This window comes from Plasmodium cynomolgi, chromosome 2, assembly GCF_000321355.1.
Source record: "Plasmodium cynomolgi strain B DNA, chromosome 2, whole genome shotgun sequence".
Taxonomy (NCBI): Eukaryota; Apicomplexa; class Aconoidasida; order Haemosporida; family Plasmodiidae; genus Plasmodium; species Plasmodium cynomolgi.
The window spans coordinates 64090-79032 of NC_020395.1; the positions used below are offsets into that span (position 1 = coordinate 64090).

The following is a 14943-nucleotide window of genomic DNA, read 5'->3' on the forward strand; positions in this document are numbered from 1 at the left end:
AAAATTAAAATTAAATTTAAAATTTTTAAACCTAACTAAAAAAAAAAAAAAAAAAAAAAAAAAAAGAAAAAATGGCAAATTACGACTTAATAGACTCATAAGTATATAATTCATTTTCCGCATGTACATTAGGTGAATAAATGTTAAAATTTTTTTTACATGTAAAATAATTGCAAAATGTTTATTTATTATATATATAAATGTTCTCCCCAGATAATAAAACGTATAATAAATATTTTTTACTAGTCCTTATTTCTAATTTAATAAATTTTTCTATACATAATGGCCCGAATATAAAATACGTATAATATTATCTCGTATGTAAAATAAAATAGCAAATAGTAGTAGTATAGTATAGTAGTACTTCTTTTATGCGCAGTTTTTTTTTTTTTTTTTTTTTTTATAGGCTGTTGTGGATTGGTTCCCATTACTGAACAAATTTTAGTGCCGCTAAAAATGCAAATTTGTAAAGCATATTCTATATAATAATATACTACTTATTTACATGCGTCGCTTTTGCTAAATTTACGCTTAAAAATTTTTGCTCTCTTTAAATAACTTTATACGGTTTCAATGTGACTTATAATAGTGTAATGTACTTGGAAGATAAATTAAACTGCTGCATATAATTTTTTCTTAGAATTATGTAAAAATTAATAATGCATAATATGCTTTTTATCGCGTTATAAAATGTAAGGCAATGATGAGCAATGGGGGGAATTCAGTCGAGGAGAGGGTCTACGCGAGATGAGAAAAAATGCACATTTAAATAAAACTAAACGTAGTTATTATGGAGTGGGAATAATATTTCTACTGAAAAGTTTTATTCATTCATTTTCCTGATTTATTGATTGCAAAAAAGAGACAATTGGCATTTAAAACTCTTGAATATAGGAAAAAAAAAAAATCATAAAAAAACACATTGTAATTATATGAGAATGCATTATTTATTATCTGCCCATTTATTTCAATTATGGACTAAATTTTACATTTTACTTAAAAAAAGGATGAATAAAAACAAGATATACAATGTGCACAAATTGCTCGTTACATCAGCAGTGCTCCTAATTAAATAAGCTAAAAAAAAAAGAAAATTCGCACTTAATGATATGTTCGCCAATTTTTTTATCCACCTTCAGAGCTATTGTGAGCAATAAGAATAAAAATAAAGTGTTATTTTTTTTCTTTTTGAAAATTATTATTAAAAAAAAGGTATGCAAAAAATATGCATGTATAATAATGTAATAAAATTTACTCGTTGCCCAATTAAATTAAATAAACGTACATTAAGCGTTATTATCCCATTATTGGGCATTCCTTGGAGTAGTCACTTTTACGCGCTCGAATATGGCACGTAAAAATTATGTATATTATAAATATATAATATATATATTCCCCTTCTAGGAAAAAAGCAAATATAAAAAATTTTAAAAAGGTTTTTTTCATTGGCGATCCAATATTAATTGTCTTTACGAGCCAAATTATCATTTAAAAAAAAAAAAAAGGGGGGGAAATTTTAAGAGAAAAAAAAAAGGAAAAAAAAAATGGAAGTATAAATTTGGCAAAAATGAGTAAGCATACATTAAACTCGACACAGTAAAATGTGCCTTTTTTTACTTTCTTACTTTTGCGAGTTTTAAGAAAAGAATTAAGCGCAATAAATATGTACTTTATCTTTTTTTTTTTTTTTTTTCGCTGCGCTATATATTATATGCATACACTGCGCACGATATTTCATAAATGTTCACTAATTGGTTGATTGATTGGACAACTTCGCAAAATAGGCATGCAACTTCAAAATGAATGAAAAATGTATCAACGAACTACATATGCAAAATAAATGCTACTCATTCGTCATTTTTTTTTTTTGGCATCCCTTTATCACTCTTTTTTTTACTTTTAAATGGCCACTTTTATCAAGAGAACGAAACCCGTCGCGCAGGCATATTTCGCCAAACGTTTATTAATATATTCTGTATCAAATTGTTTAAAAAAAATTGAACGGCTGATGAGTGGAAACGTGTGCGAAATGGGTTATAATTATGAAAGTAGTTTGGCTAGCTTTTTTTTTTTTTTTTTCCACTCCTTTTGGCTCGAAATAGCACTGCCTTTTTTACATGTATGTATGTACATTAAAACTTTTTCTTTTTTTCCTTTTTGTGAAAAATTGTGTATTTTGTGCGAATAATACATGCAACGTAGCACAAAAAAGTAATTTCGCTTTTCTCACATGTGCTAATTTTCGTTTTCTCTTATTCTGACAACTGTTAAAAATACACACAAACGCAGCTTTTTAGTCAACCAGTTTTATTTATGCATATTGCCAACACAAGAACTCTCATTCCGCGCACGAAAAAATTAAGGATATACCAGTAATATTAGTAACATTTAAAGTAATGCATTAATGTAGTTTTTTTTTTTTTTCATCTTTTTTTTGGGGGCATTTAATTAACGAGTCTTTCGTTTAATGGTTCCAAATTACCCCACAGACAAAAGTAAACAATTTTTTATAAATTAAGCGATTCATACGCAAATGCACACGTAGCCTTCAACTTGGTGTTAATAAATTGTTCCCAAAAGGAAAAAAAAAAAATGTGTGTGTAGTGGAAAGCTTTCTACTTAATTATTATTCTGTAATATGGGAAAAATGCGTATGCAAGTATTGTCCAGGGGTGACACATGAATATATATATATATATATATATATATTGTATGCACAATGTATATTGGCCCATTCTTTTGTACTATTAAGTGTGCAACGTATTATATTACATATGCACAGTCTCCACTTGCTGTGTTGAACGCATTGGCTAATTTCCCCTTTTTTGTGACCACTTGAAATACATTAATCTCTCCCTGCTAAATCATTTAAATAACACAATTGCGGTGAACACATGGAGCGATTAAAAATTAAATTCACTAAAATGAAAAGGAATCGCGAAGTTTGAATTCGTTATAAAAAAGTATATAAATAAGAAATATATAAAAAAAAATATATATAAAATTTTTTTCTGTCTAGCTAGGAAGTGTACATATAATATAAACATATACAGCACGAAAAATTTATAAATATTTTTTATATTTTATCTAACTGGTTTATTCGCTAGCAAAATTTTAAACTATCCCTCTTTCGCGAGGATTAACAAGAAAAAGGGTTCTTAAAATAAAAAAAGTTTTCATCATAAATTTAAATACAGATAATAATCAGTTAAATTATAACTTGAACGCAGCTTGAGATGGCATTTTAATCCGAAGAAACGAAAGTTTCGTGAAAATAACTACGCCATTCTTTACTTATATGCATGCATTCGCAAACAGACGTGCTTACATACATATAAATGTGCGCAATGTTAATTCGTATTGTTCATCACTTGCGTTGTTTAACGATTTCTGCTGTCTACACAAAATTGCGTTTAACTCGATTAGTGTTACTCTCTATACCTACAAAACCTTCTTCAATATAAAATGATACAATTTCCATTCCTCCGAAGGTTTCCACATTACAATCATATGAAAAATCGGCTACTTAGAATGTTGCCTGAGTTGCATCTGATATGCCTACATATTGGAAGAAGTAAAAACTACTACACCTACCTTTTTGTGTTTGATCCTGCTTCTTTTCACCAAATTGGTTGGCCAAGTTTGAATATTTTCCTACTGCCTAAAAATGGTGATTAATTAAAACACCACTTGGGATGTCTCATCAAATTTCAACATACAGATTGAGTACTACCGATTTCAAAGGTTTCGTCGACATAAAAGTGCAACTTCCAATTGGTATTCCCCCCGTTATGCATTTGCTTCTCCATCACCGTTGCAAAAGGCGCTGTCCTCTTGCACATGCATAAATATGTATCACAATTGGGACTTCAAATTGGCTATTCAGATTATCTGCACTTCTAGCTATCTTCTTCTGTTCTCTTAAAATGTGAAAGATTTACATTTTGGATCAATTGTGCCTTATATTACATTGTTTGTACAAAAAGGAAAGTCTTCCACACATACAAACCCAACGCAAGCTTTCCGCATATCAGATTAATATAGAGATCTCCACTTTTTCCAAGGAATCGAAAGATAGCTAGATATACAAATATTCATGGCACATTCACACCGTCGTCCTACTAATCTTCTTGCTCGTCATCCTCCCCACCTTAACCATCTATCATACACATTCTAAGACATGTACGAGGAGTTATCATCCCCGTAATATCCTCCATAAGAAGATCCCTGTCGTCTTCCATATGATGATCCTCTTTCGGTTCCGAAATCAGATACACTTTCACTTCCGAAATTAGTTCCGGTTTCAGTTCCGAAATCAGATACGCTTTCACTTCCGAAATTAGTTCCGGTTTCAGTTCCGAAATTAGATACGCTTTCACTTCCAAAATTAGTTCCGCTTTCACTTCCGTACTCAGTTCCGAATACACTGTCTAATTGATCTCCATAGTAATCTGTGTATTCTCCTGTGCGTTGATATACCGAGCTCCTCCATCTTCGTGTCCTTTCTGCCTCCTTGGAACCGAACAATCTGTTAATTGGGGTTAACTGCGCAAAAGGGGGAAACGAAAAAAAAACATTTATGCTGGGTTGATGCAAATTGGTCATTGAGCAAACGTAGGAGTAATACAAAAATAGGATTATACACATAAGTGCGCACAAACAGCTATTTGTTACAAAAAATGGGAAATATCTCCACTCACCTTATACAAAAGGAAGAAAAACATAAGCACTCCTAACATAGAAAAGGAGCTTACAATTAACTTGTTAAACCCTGTTAAAAATCCTGAATTGGGTTGAGCGAAGAAACTCTCAATGGGTCGACTACCATACTCCCTTTGATTAAACTTGCACTGGAGTCTATATTCGAAGATACCATCTCCATAACCTTTAATAAGAGCCTTCCTACGTTCAATATATGGGTACAACCGATTCTTATATCCATCTTTGATATCTTCGAATAATTTACATATGTTCTTAGGTTTAGTTTCTTCTGGCCAATGAGCAGAACAAACTTCCGGGTAGTAAACATTAAATATATCAAGACAATCGTTGATGAAATGGCAATAGGGTACATAGGATTCATCATGATTCGCATTAAATCGTGCTGTAATATCTCCAAGATTTTCCCAAAAATAATACAATTTCATTACGTTTCTTAATTTTACATTATCCTTGTTTAAAACTTCTGCATCATTAAGGATTGGTTGAACATTCGCTTTAATTAAACTTTCAATTAAACTAACAAATTTATCCAAATTCCAATTAGTAAATACATTCGGATCTGTCTGCTTTTGATATGACCACTCGATAAAAAAAGAACCAAATTTCATGATTTGTAAATATATCTTTACCGCCACGATTAATATTTTCCAAAAAACCAAAAAAAATGGGACAAAGTTCTCGATCATTATCATTATATCCTCGTACATTTTTCATTCGATCACATATTAATTTGTAATTCTCTTTGTATTTATTATCTAAGTCATAGTTTTTATTATAATTAGGCCAATTTTTCAAAAAGTCTCGAAAAAAAAAAAAAAAAAATTATAATTATCAAAAAAAATAAGAATTTTTGCTTCTTTTTTCAATGTATATTTAAAATATTCTAATAATAATCAATGCAAAGGTAGTATTAATCAAAATATATACATATATTTACATGCGTATATATATATATGCGTACCTCATATTGCAACTGTTGACGAACTTTTTGCAGTTTATTTATAGTAGCCATGTTGAATTCGTGGAATTATAAAATGTATAAATTACTAAATTTCATATTACATAACCAAGTCGAAGGCGCATAATTTAAGGGAAAATTATGTCAAACTAATTTAAAACAGTAAAAAATATGAATAAATAATGTATTTTTTCATAACCAGAAATATTCCTTAATTATATGCTGTTAAATGATAATGCTAATCTATTTGGAATAATGTATCACGTGAACTTTTTAAATTTAAAAAAAAAATAAAGTTATAAAAAAAAAAAGGGCAGTAAAAAAAAGTGTTAGAGAGTTAATTGTGGCGCACTGTAAAATAACTACATATGACTAATTATGCGTCAATAATGAATAATGTATTTTCAAAATTGGAATATTCTGAAACAAGAAAAGAAAATTTTACTCAATGTAAAAATTATGCATACGCATATAAGCGATGTATATGTGCGTATATATGTTTGCAATTTCATCCCTATTTTACAAAGTAAAGCGCAAGCAAAAGTTAGCAAAAAAATGAATAAATAGGATAAATAAATTAATAAATATATATACAAATATATAAATAAATAATAAATAAATATGCGTATATTTGTACATACATAACATAAAGTATTTATAATTTTTCGTTCAATTTATTTACATAATTATCCCTTTTTATCCCCTTAAAGAATACGCTGTTCAGTGAGCGCGAGGCAGTAAAATAAAAATTTTGCAATACTTAGATTCGNAAAAATTAGATAATTATGATTTTTTTTCTCTTTTTAAAATTTACTCCTTTTTTGCTTTTTATCATTTAAATAAATATGTCTCAAAAAAAAAAAAAATTCTTTTACTTGGTCATTTTTCTATATTCCAGGAAAAAATTACATAATTGTTCCTAATGGCAAAATTGCCCAGGAATATTTTACAAAGGCGATTTTAGGAGAAGTCGTGAGTAGCTGAAAAATTGTAATAAGCGGGGAGACGCGTGATGGGTGACGCGAAATAAATTGACTATCCGCGATGTGATCTATAACCCGTACGCATTATAAATATATATTATATATATGTATGTATATGTATATATGTATATGGTATATATGTGTATATATGTATATATATGTATATGTATGCGATGCTAAGCACATTTGTCCGCGCATTCTACATTTTACGCGATTTTCCTCATCGCTGCATTCATTTTTGGCGAGTAAAGTCCAAAGGAACGCGCCGATCGATTGAAGAACAAACGGTGTACTTATCATTTCACTTGAAAGGTTAGGAAAAATAAAGTTTCCATTCTCGAACTGGAAATTGTATTATATGTTTATGCGCAAATATTTATTTTTACTTAGCAATACGTGCATGACTGCCTATCGCTTCGCAGAAACATTTATAGTGAATTACGCTTTACTAAAATGTGAAAAGAAATGGACATGCGTGCTGAGTGTTATTTTTTATTGCAAATATTGCAAAAAAAAAGGTTTATATCAAATTTAACTTTTTTAATGCAATGCGAAAAAAAAAAAAAAATAGCCCTCATATAATGCAATAATGAATGAAAATACGTTTGGACAATTTGGCACATTTAACTCTTAAAGTGTATTTTTCCTTGTCCCAACCATTCCATTTTTTAGCGGAAAGTTATTCATAAAGGACGCGCAGCAGTGCGTCAAAAGTGAAAGGTGAAAAGTTCGATAAAAATGGAAGAAACTAATTTTAATCTTTTCACTTAACTTGCCACACGGTAAAAAAAAATTGCTCCCTGGGAAAAAACGTTTCACCCCTCCGTCATATTTGGTATTGCTTTTTTTTTTTGTTTTTTTTTTTTTTTATCCTCCTCTTTGATTTTCGACTGCCGATTAGCCGCTTAACATATATTATTTATCCCCTCCAGTGAAGCAAAATAAAAATGGAATGAATAATCCAGCAGTTTTCTTCCCCTTTCTATGTATATACCACCCCTAGTCCATTTTAATTCTTCTTCCCGCAAAATTGGGAATGTTTTTTCCCATTCATCACCTCTGTGTGTGCGCACGTGCCACTCAGTGATCTCCTCACGTAATAAAATGAACTGCGCATTCGCTTTTCAGTAGCATATTTTTACGCTGCTACACTTGTACATACACAATTAGAGTCTGTTAACCAAAGTGAAACAGGACCGGTGGGATAACCCATTGCACGCAACCCCCCCATTTCATGTGAGACGAATAAAATCAGTGAACATGCTTAATCGGCACTGGGGATTTACTATGTTAAAAAGTTTTTCAAATTTGTTAATTACTAAAAAGTGTTAAGAATGAAAAAGGATGGCACATCATCACATGTGTAAAATTTACAGTCGGTTTTAATTTATCAGTAAAACTGAAAAAATAAAATAAAAAAAGCGGGGAATAGAAGAAAAATGAATGAATAAATAAATGAATAAATAAATGAATAAAAAAATAAATGGATAAAGTACTGCATGCGTTTCGCATAAACACACTCTGCGTGTAAAAATTCAGTAAAAAAATTATCAAAAAAAGCAAGCGCACATGCATGGGTTGGCCTTTTTGTGCTACAAAAAGCCCCGCAAACACAGGTTCCATCAAGGGGCTTATCATTCGGGTGCACAATCAGGCCTACACACTCACATATACGCGCACATATACATATGTGAAAATATAAATATACGCATATGATTAACTTATAAAAAATGTATGTACTTAAAATTTTTTAACACACAAATGGTTACCATAAGGTTGGAACAAATGAGCAGGTCAATAAAAAGTACTTCGTACAGCAAGAAAAAATGAAAATAAATTGATGAAGATGCCGCGAGAATTGTTTTCCATCTCGCATTGCATTCATTAGCATTAAACTCCAAATTAGAGCGTACGCTCTTGTTCAAATGTAAGACATAAATAACAATGTTATTTTTTAACTCGGCACGAATACATTTTTAAGTTGCGCCATGTGTATGTAAATTGCTTACGTACACTGTGCGTAGCTAGCCATTGAATCATGCCAAATCGAGAGTGTACATTTTTGCGCGATTTTTCTTCAACATAAATATAATATACTTCCATTGGTAAAAGGTATCTTTTTTTTTTTTTTTTTTGTATCTTCTTCTGTTTATACAGATAAACGTGTCGCCACCTGTCCGTGCAGGAACAACTGTTAGCACTTCTTCGCAATCTAACGTCACTGTGTCGAGGAGCTATCGATTAAAAATATACACATCGAAATGGTCATATTAGAATGACGCCGGGCACACATAAAAAAAAACATGTATATATGTGCATATATGTGTTCGCACGAGGATAGCTTATATGGGGAAAATATAGAACTATCAAAATGTTTCGAGAAAATAGGCAAATAGACAGTTGTCGTGACGCCCTTCCGATTATTCTAATAGTCTTCGCTGTGTGCGACGCTCCACCGGCCCCCCATGTGTAATAAAATTGGCTCAACGAACTTCCCGGGTTGAGTTAAAATAAACGGTAATAACGGTCGATATAGTTATTTTGCTACGCATCTATGTAAGTCGTTTTTATGGCATTCGCGTCGCTTCACACTGGCATGCGTCTTTTTTCAGTGTGTTCCACATGTATACATACAGTGTTGCCATTCGGTTGTTATCTACATATGCGTTTTTTTTCCTCTTTTTTCCATTTTTTCCTTTTTTTTCACAAACTCGTGCACTTTTCTCGCCACTTCCATTTCTTGCTTCACCGTTTTTTGCTTCCAAAACCTTCGACCATTTTTTTCGAATCGTCCCTACATAAACCACTCATGCGAAAATTAAACACTTTTTAACCATTGGACCCAATCAACGTGTTGCAGCAAATAATTACGAGTGCGTAGTGAAACATAAAATTATATTTCACATACTATGCATAACTAGCCAATTAATAATATCTAGGATTGGGCTGAGTAAATACGTATGATTCGTTATCCGTGTATGTGGATTCACTACCATCAGTGTAATCACTACCATCAGTGTGAACACTACCATCAGTGTAAACACTACCATCAGTGTAAACACTACCATCAGTGTAATCACTAGCATTAGTGTAATAACTAGCATTAGTGTAATCACTAGCATTAGTGTAATCACTGAGGGTAGAGAAGGATCCATACTGATTCCTTTCGACTTCCCTCCATATTCTTCTAGCCTTTCTTCGTTTTTCCGAGTCGAATTTCAATCCAAGTGGAGTAAACTACGAGGGGAGGGGGGAGAAGAAAAATAGTACAAATGAATACATTCGGTCCATACGCAGCTTTGTTCTCCCATCTGCGAAGAGGAGCATTTATGGCATGGCGAAAAAGGGACGCCACACTTTCACCCTCTTTGTAAAAGCATATCAAAAAGCCCACTCCACATAAGGCACATCCCATTAGCGCTCCTTTACTCACCTTATACAAAATTAGCACAATCAGGTATACCGCAAACATGACAAAACTTCCAACGACGAAAATTCCAAATAGGGTAAACTCTTCACTGTCACTTTTGTATATGCTAAAGAATGGAGTGTAATATAAGGACTCGCTTAAGTCACATCTGACTCGAGCTGAATTGGGGTATTTCACTAGGGATGACATTTTATTGTGTTTTATTAAAGGCTTATAAAGAACAGTTTCATATTTGTCCACAAATTCTCCTAATTGATTACACACAGTACTGCTACTATAATCTGTAGGGGGAGTTTTATTTGCACAATATTTTTTTTAAATCTCGAAATATATGAAGACACTCATTAACAAATTCGCAAGCATTTTTATATTCTGCATGTTGTTGGTTATCCAATATTTTTTGAATATCTCCAGCATTTCTTCCAAAATAATATAATTTCAATAGATTTTTTAAGTCATTAATATGATATAAAATGGCATTTATGTTTTCATTTCCATCATAATAGCCCCGAAGTACAGTTTTAAACGGCTCCTGAAAACTGTTTAAATCACGATTATATAAATAATTATAGGAACCCTTATTGTCGTAATACCATCTCAAAAAATTCATCCAAACTTCATGTTTAAAATCTGTACGAGTACTATCAACAGTTTTGTATTCATTGTAAAAAAAATAACATTTTAAAATTTTTTTTTTTTTTTTTTTTTTCAAAATTTTTTAATGATACTTGGTCTATACAGTTAGATTAATAAAATATTTTTATAAATCCTCACCTGATTTCTGAGGATCACTATATCCAGGCCATTCTTTCAAAAACTTATACTATGGGATAGAAAAGAAAAATACATATATTGTATGTAAAAGTAGGTAAACGTAGGTATATGCATATGTCACCAATTTCATGACAACGCTTTATTTCTGTGTATGCGTATTTCAAGAGCAACAGAATAATAAAAATAGAAAATGAGAAATTACTTGTTCTTTTAACTTCCCAATGGGAGAAGCCGCCATTTTTGTTTTGCGAAAAATGGTAAAAACGAAATTACCAAGTCTTAATTATTATTATAATGTACGATAATATTTAAGGAGAAGTTCAGAAAAGCATGAAGAAATCTCCTTCGTCTTTTGTTCTTCAAAAATGTTAAAATAGTAAAAATAAAATATTTTTTAAATTCCTAACTTCTGTGATTTAGAATTGCGCATTTAATCAATCATTTGGCTAAATAATGAAACTGCTTTGTGACTATAATATTTTTAAGTAAAAAATTGTTAATTACGCAAAAACAAAAAAAAAAATTAATTAAAATAAAGTAAAATAAAATATAATATATAATAAAATATAGTAAAATAAAAAATGAGAGAATTGCTATTAAAACTCGAAATAATTATGGACGTAAAAATGCTGCATATGATATGATAATTTTTTTTTTTTTTTCCAGATGAACTAAAAAATTATGCCTTTTCATCTTCGTATATTTTTTATTTTGCCAAAATATCGATACATTATAAATTACTAAAAAAATGGTAAATAAATGTGATAATAAGATATAAATAAAATTGTTACGTAAAATGGAATAACTTTTCTTCTAATTAAATTATTTTACGTGCCGAAAAAAAAATAAATAAATAATAAAAAATTGCAATTCTGATAAAATTTTTTTTTTAATTATTCTAATATTATATAATATCCCTCTCCCCCCTTCGGGGCAGGCTAAAACATTTCATTTTGCTAATCACAATACAGCATAGCATTAATAACATATCGTTAATAAGATAGCGTTAATAAGATAGCATAATAAATAAATAAACGAATAATTTTCATTTTTCTTCGCAAAAAAAAATTGTCATATATAAATCGTTTTCTTTAGATATACACATATAAAAATAAATCAAATAGACGAATTACTTTTTGAATTTTATTATTTTATTTTTTTTTTTTGCGCGGAGTGGTAATTATAAAATCCAATAGTGCGGTGTTATTTATTTGGTAATTATTTCCAGCAGTATCTGTCTGTCTGTCCCCTCACATGCCAAATGATAAAGACCGCTTAAAAAAAATTAAAAAACGCGCAGCGCAGTGAAAAAAAAAAAAATAAACAAACGCAAAGGGGTGAAACGAATCAAAAAGGGAAAAGAAAAAATAAAGCGAGCGAATTAACAACAACGCGAAATGTTCGAAATGAATAAACGTAGTTCCCGCTCCGCTTCCTAAAAAGTATGCAAGGAAAGAAATAAGCTTCTCAGGTTTCGCAAAATTTGCAATTCTCGCAAAGGAGTGACCGACCCAATGTGCCTGACATATACTGCATGATCAGCAGACGGGGCGACCTTTTCCAAAGTGAATTTAATTGTCGTTTGCTGCATATCCATATTTTTAATATATGAACATATCTACTCGCCTAGAAGCAAAAAAAGGTTCGCGTAATTAATTATTCCCCTTTCGTTTTATGAAACATTCGCGTGCAGAAAAATTGGACCGTGCTAGAAGAAGGAGATCTTTTAGAACTTCCCTCCTCAGCCATTTTTCACAAAGACCCGATTCGACTCCTCGATTTTTTCCCCTAATGTTAAGTCTATATAGAAAACGGGCTTCCGTTTTGCTCCCCCACCCCCCTCATACGGTTGCACATGTTTGCATACATTAGTCCTACGCCTGACAAGCACTTGCTTATTCGTACGCATATATATATATAAATATATGCATGTATGTATGTGCAACTCCTTTCCAACTTGGGCGTATCCCTGCATGCACGTTTTTACAACCCTACGTGCGGCAAAACGAACCCACCATCGGCGTCCGCAACTGGGGCTGTGCTGCATGGCGCACACTGACCTAGCGGGGCGCCCAAAAACGAGTTAAAAAAATTAAAAAAAACATACGTTGTATATACATAGTATATTTGCTTGCATATACGCGCACCTTTCATGCCGCAAAAAATCCTTTTGCATGGCCGAAAAAGCAACGTCAACGCTTGACTCTTTAAAAGCTTATTTCAGGGTGATAATTTTTTGTTACTTAAAGACAAACTCGTTGGGTAAATTGAAATGCGATTAGGGGGAAGAGATAGCCCAAAATGCGGAGTACGGTTGTCGCTCTTCCCCCTCATCGTTTTTCAGTTCACCCAAATGGGAAGTAACCCAAAACTGGAGGCGACGAACTTGCGAATAATAACGTAAAAATGGCTTTAAAAAAAAAAAAAATGTCCTAATGGGGATGCTTTCCAAAAAAAGGTTGCTAACCCCTCTGTAGACATTCCTTTTCGGTAATAAAAAAAAATATTCATTTTTTCCATAACCGCAAAAATGAACGCGTCGAACGATCCGTTTAGTTTAGTCCACTTTGCCTCGATCGAAATGTCCGGTGTGGCGCAATCAAAAAGGAGGAAAGGACCCACGAGAATGTAGTTAATTTGGCTGTGCCTATCGAAGTAAACAACCGTGGTAGATGCAGCACAGCTATGATCATCCCACCCACTAATGGAGAAACATATACCATTTTGGAGCAACCTTTTTTCTCTCCGATATTTAAAAGTGCATCAAAAAATGAGGGGGTAGGGGAAGGGACCACATTCTGTGCCCCGTGATTAACTCACCATGATTGAGTAAAATACAGAGTGGCGGTGCTGGTAGAGAAATATTTTTATAAACAGGACTTCTGCATGTCAGTTGCATGCTCACCTTTTTAAACATAAATTTATCACATTAGGAAGAAAACACGATTGAACATACGTGTTGGTCTAATTATTTATTGTACCACTTTTTCTATCCTCTCCTAAGGGGCCTTTTTTCTTTAATGTGGGAATTTTTCGAACAATATGTTACGCCTTCCCTGCCTCTTCACAAATTTCTTGCATGTTTTTGGGGTGTTTGGAAGGGGGAGGAGGAGCAGTAGTAGCAGTATTAGCAGTAGCAGCAGCAGCAGCAAAATGGTGTCGAGATGCGTAGCAAGTCAACTCAACGTGTATCCCTCCCAAAAGTGGAGTTACCGATACTTCGAAAGAGCATAATTATAATATGGTTATTTAGGGAACGCCTAAAAAGGTTGGGAAGGAATTTCATCGGTAGGGAAGCCAATGTGCCATTTCGCACTTAACCAACACGCAGAATAGAGATCCTACCAGTTTAAAGAAAAAAGAAATGAGCCACCTCCTCACGATGAGCATAGCGGATGATTCTCATGTAAGGTGAAACTCGCGCGGGATGTCTCCCACCAATTAATCTGCCGTTATTTAAAAATATTGTAAGATCGAAATATGAGAACTTTGGTTTCCCCCCATTATCATGCTTACTTCACAAGTTAGAGGTAAAACTCTCCTGTCAGCTTTTAACAATATTGCAAATTTATTTCTCCTATCATGTTTATTGAGCTATTTCTAATTCATCCAAATGGTGTTTCCCCTCCCCCCTATTTGTAACTGTGTTTAGTTTATGCGATAAAAATAAATAAAACAAGACAACTTCGCAAAAAGGCAGGAGAAAAATATGCTCCCCATTGTCCAACCTGATTATTCATTTTTTTAATTACTTTTTTTAATTACTTTTTTTAATTACTTTTTGTAATTAATTGTTTTAATTAATTTTTTTAATTACTTTTTGTAATTAATTTTTGTAATTAATTTTTGTAATTATTTTTTGTAATTAATTTTTGTAATTAATTTTTTTAATTAATGTTTTTAATTAATTTTTTTAATTAATTTTTTTTTTTTTTTTGTGCAATTGATCATTATATCTAACCCTGTATATTCATTCTCGCTACTCCACCTTTGCGCGTCCAATTTGAGTGGAACAAATGGTCTAGGTCTGTCTACTCCTTTTCATTGCAACCCTTTTTTAGCGCTCAGATTTTTTT

General features: G+C 31.9%; 2 protein-coding genes across 2 annotated transcripts; both read right to left on the reverse strand.

Annotated features, from left to right (window-relative positions):
* Positions 1-4173: 4173 nt before the first annotated feature.
* On the reverse strand, positions 4174-5429 carry PCYB_021140 (VIR-like CYIR protein; the record flags this gene model as incomplete). Its single annotated transcript, XM_004220464.1, has 2 exons — positions 4174-4545; positions 4701-5429. 2 exons carry the CDS (start codon positions 5427-5429, stop codon positions 4174-4176), a joined length of 1101 nt encoding a protein of 366 aa, XP_004220512.1.
* A 4159-nt stretch (positions 5430-9588) lies between these two features.
* Positions 9589-10282, reverse strand: PCYB_021150 (VIR-like CYIR protein; the record flags this gene model as incomplete). Its single annotated transcript, XM_004220465.1, has 2 exons — positions 9589-9900; positions 10097-10282. 2 exons carry the CDS (start codon positions 10280-10282, stop codon positions 9589-9591), a joined length of 498 nt encoding a protein of 165 aa, XP_004220513.1.
* Between the last annotated feature and the right edge of the window lie 4661 nt (positions 10283-14943).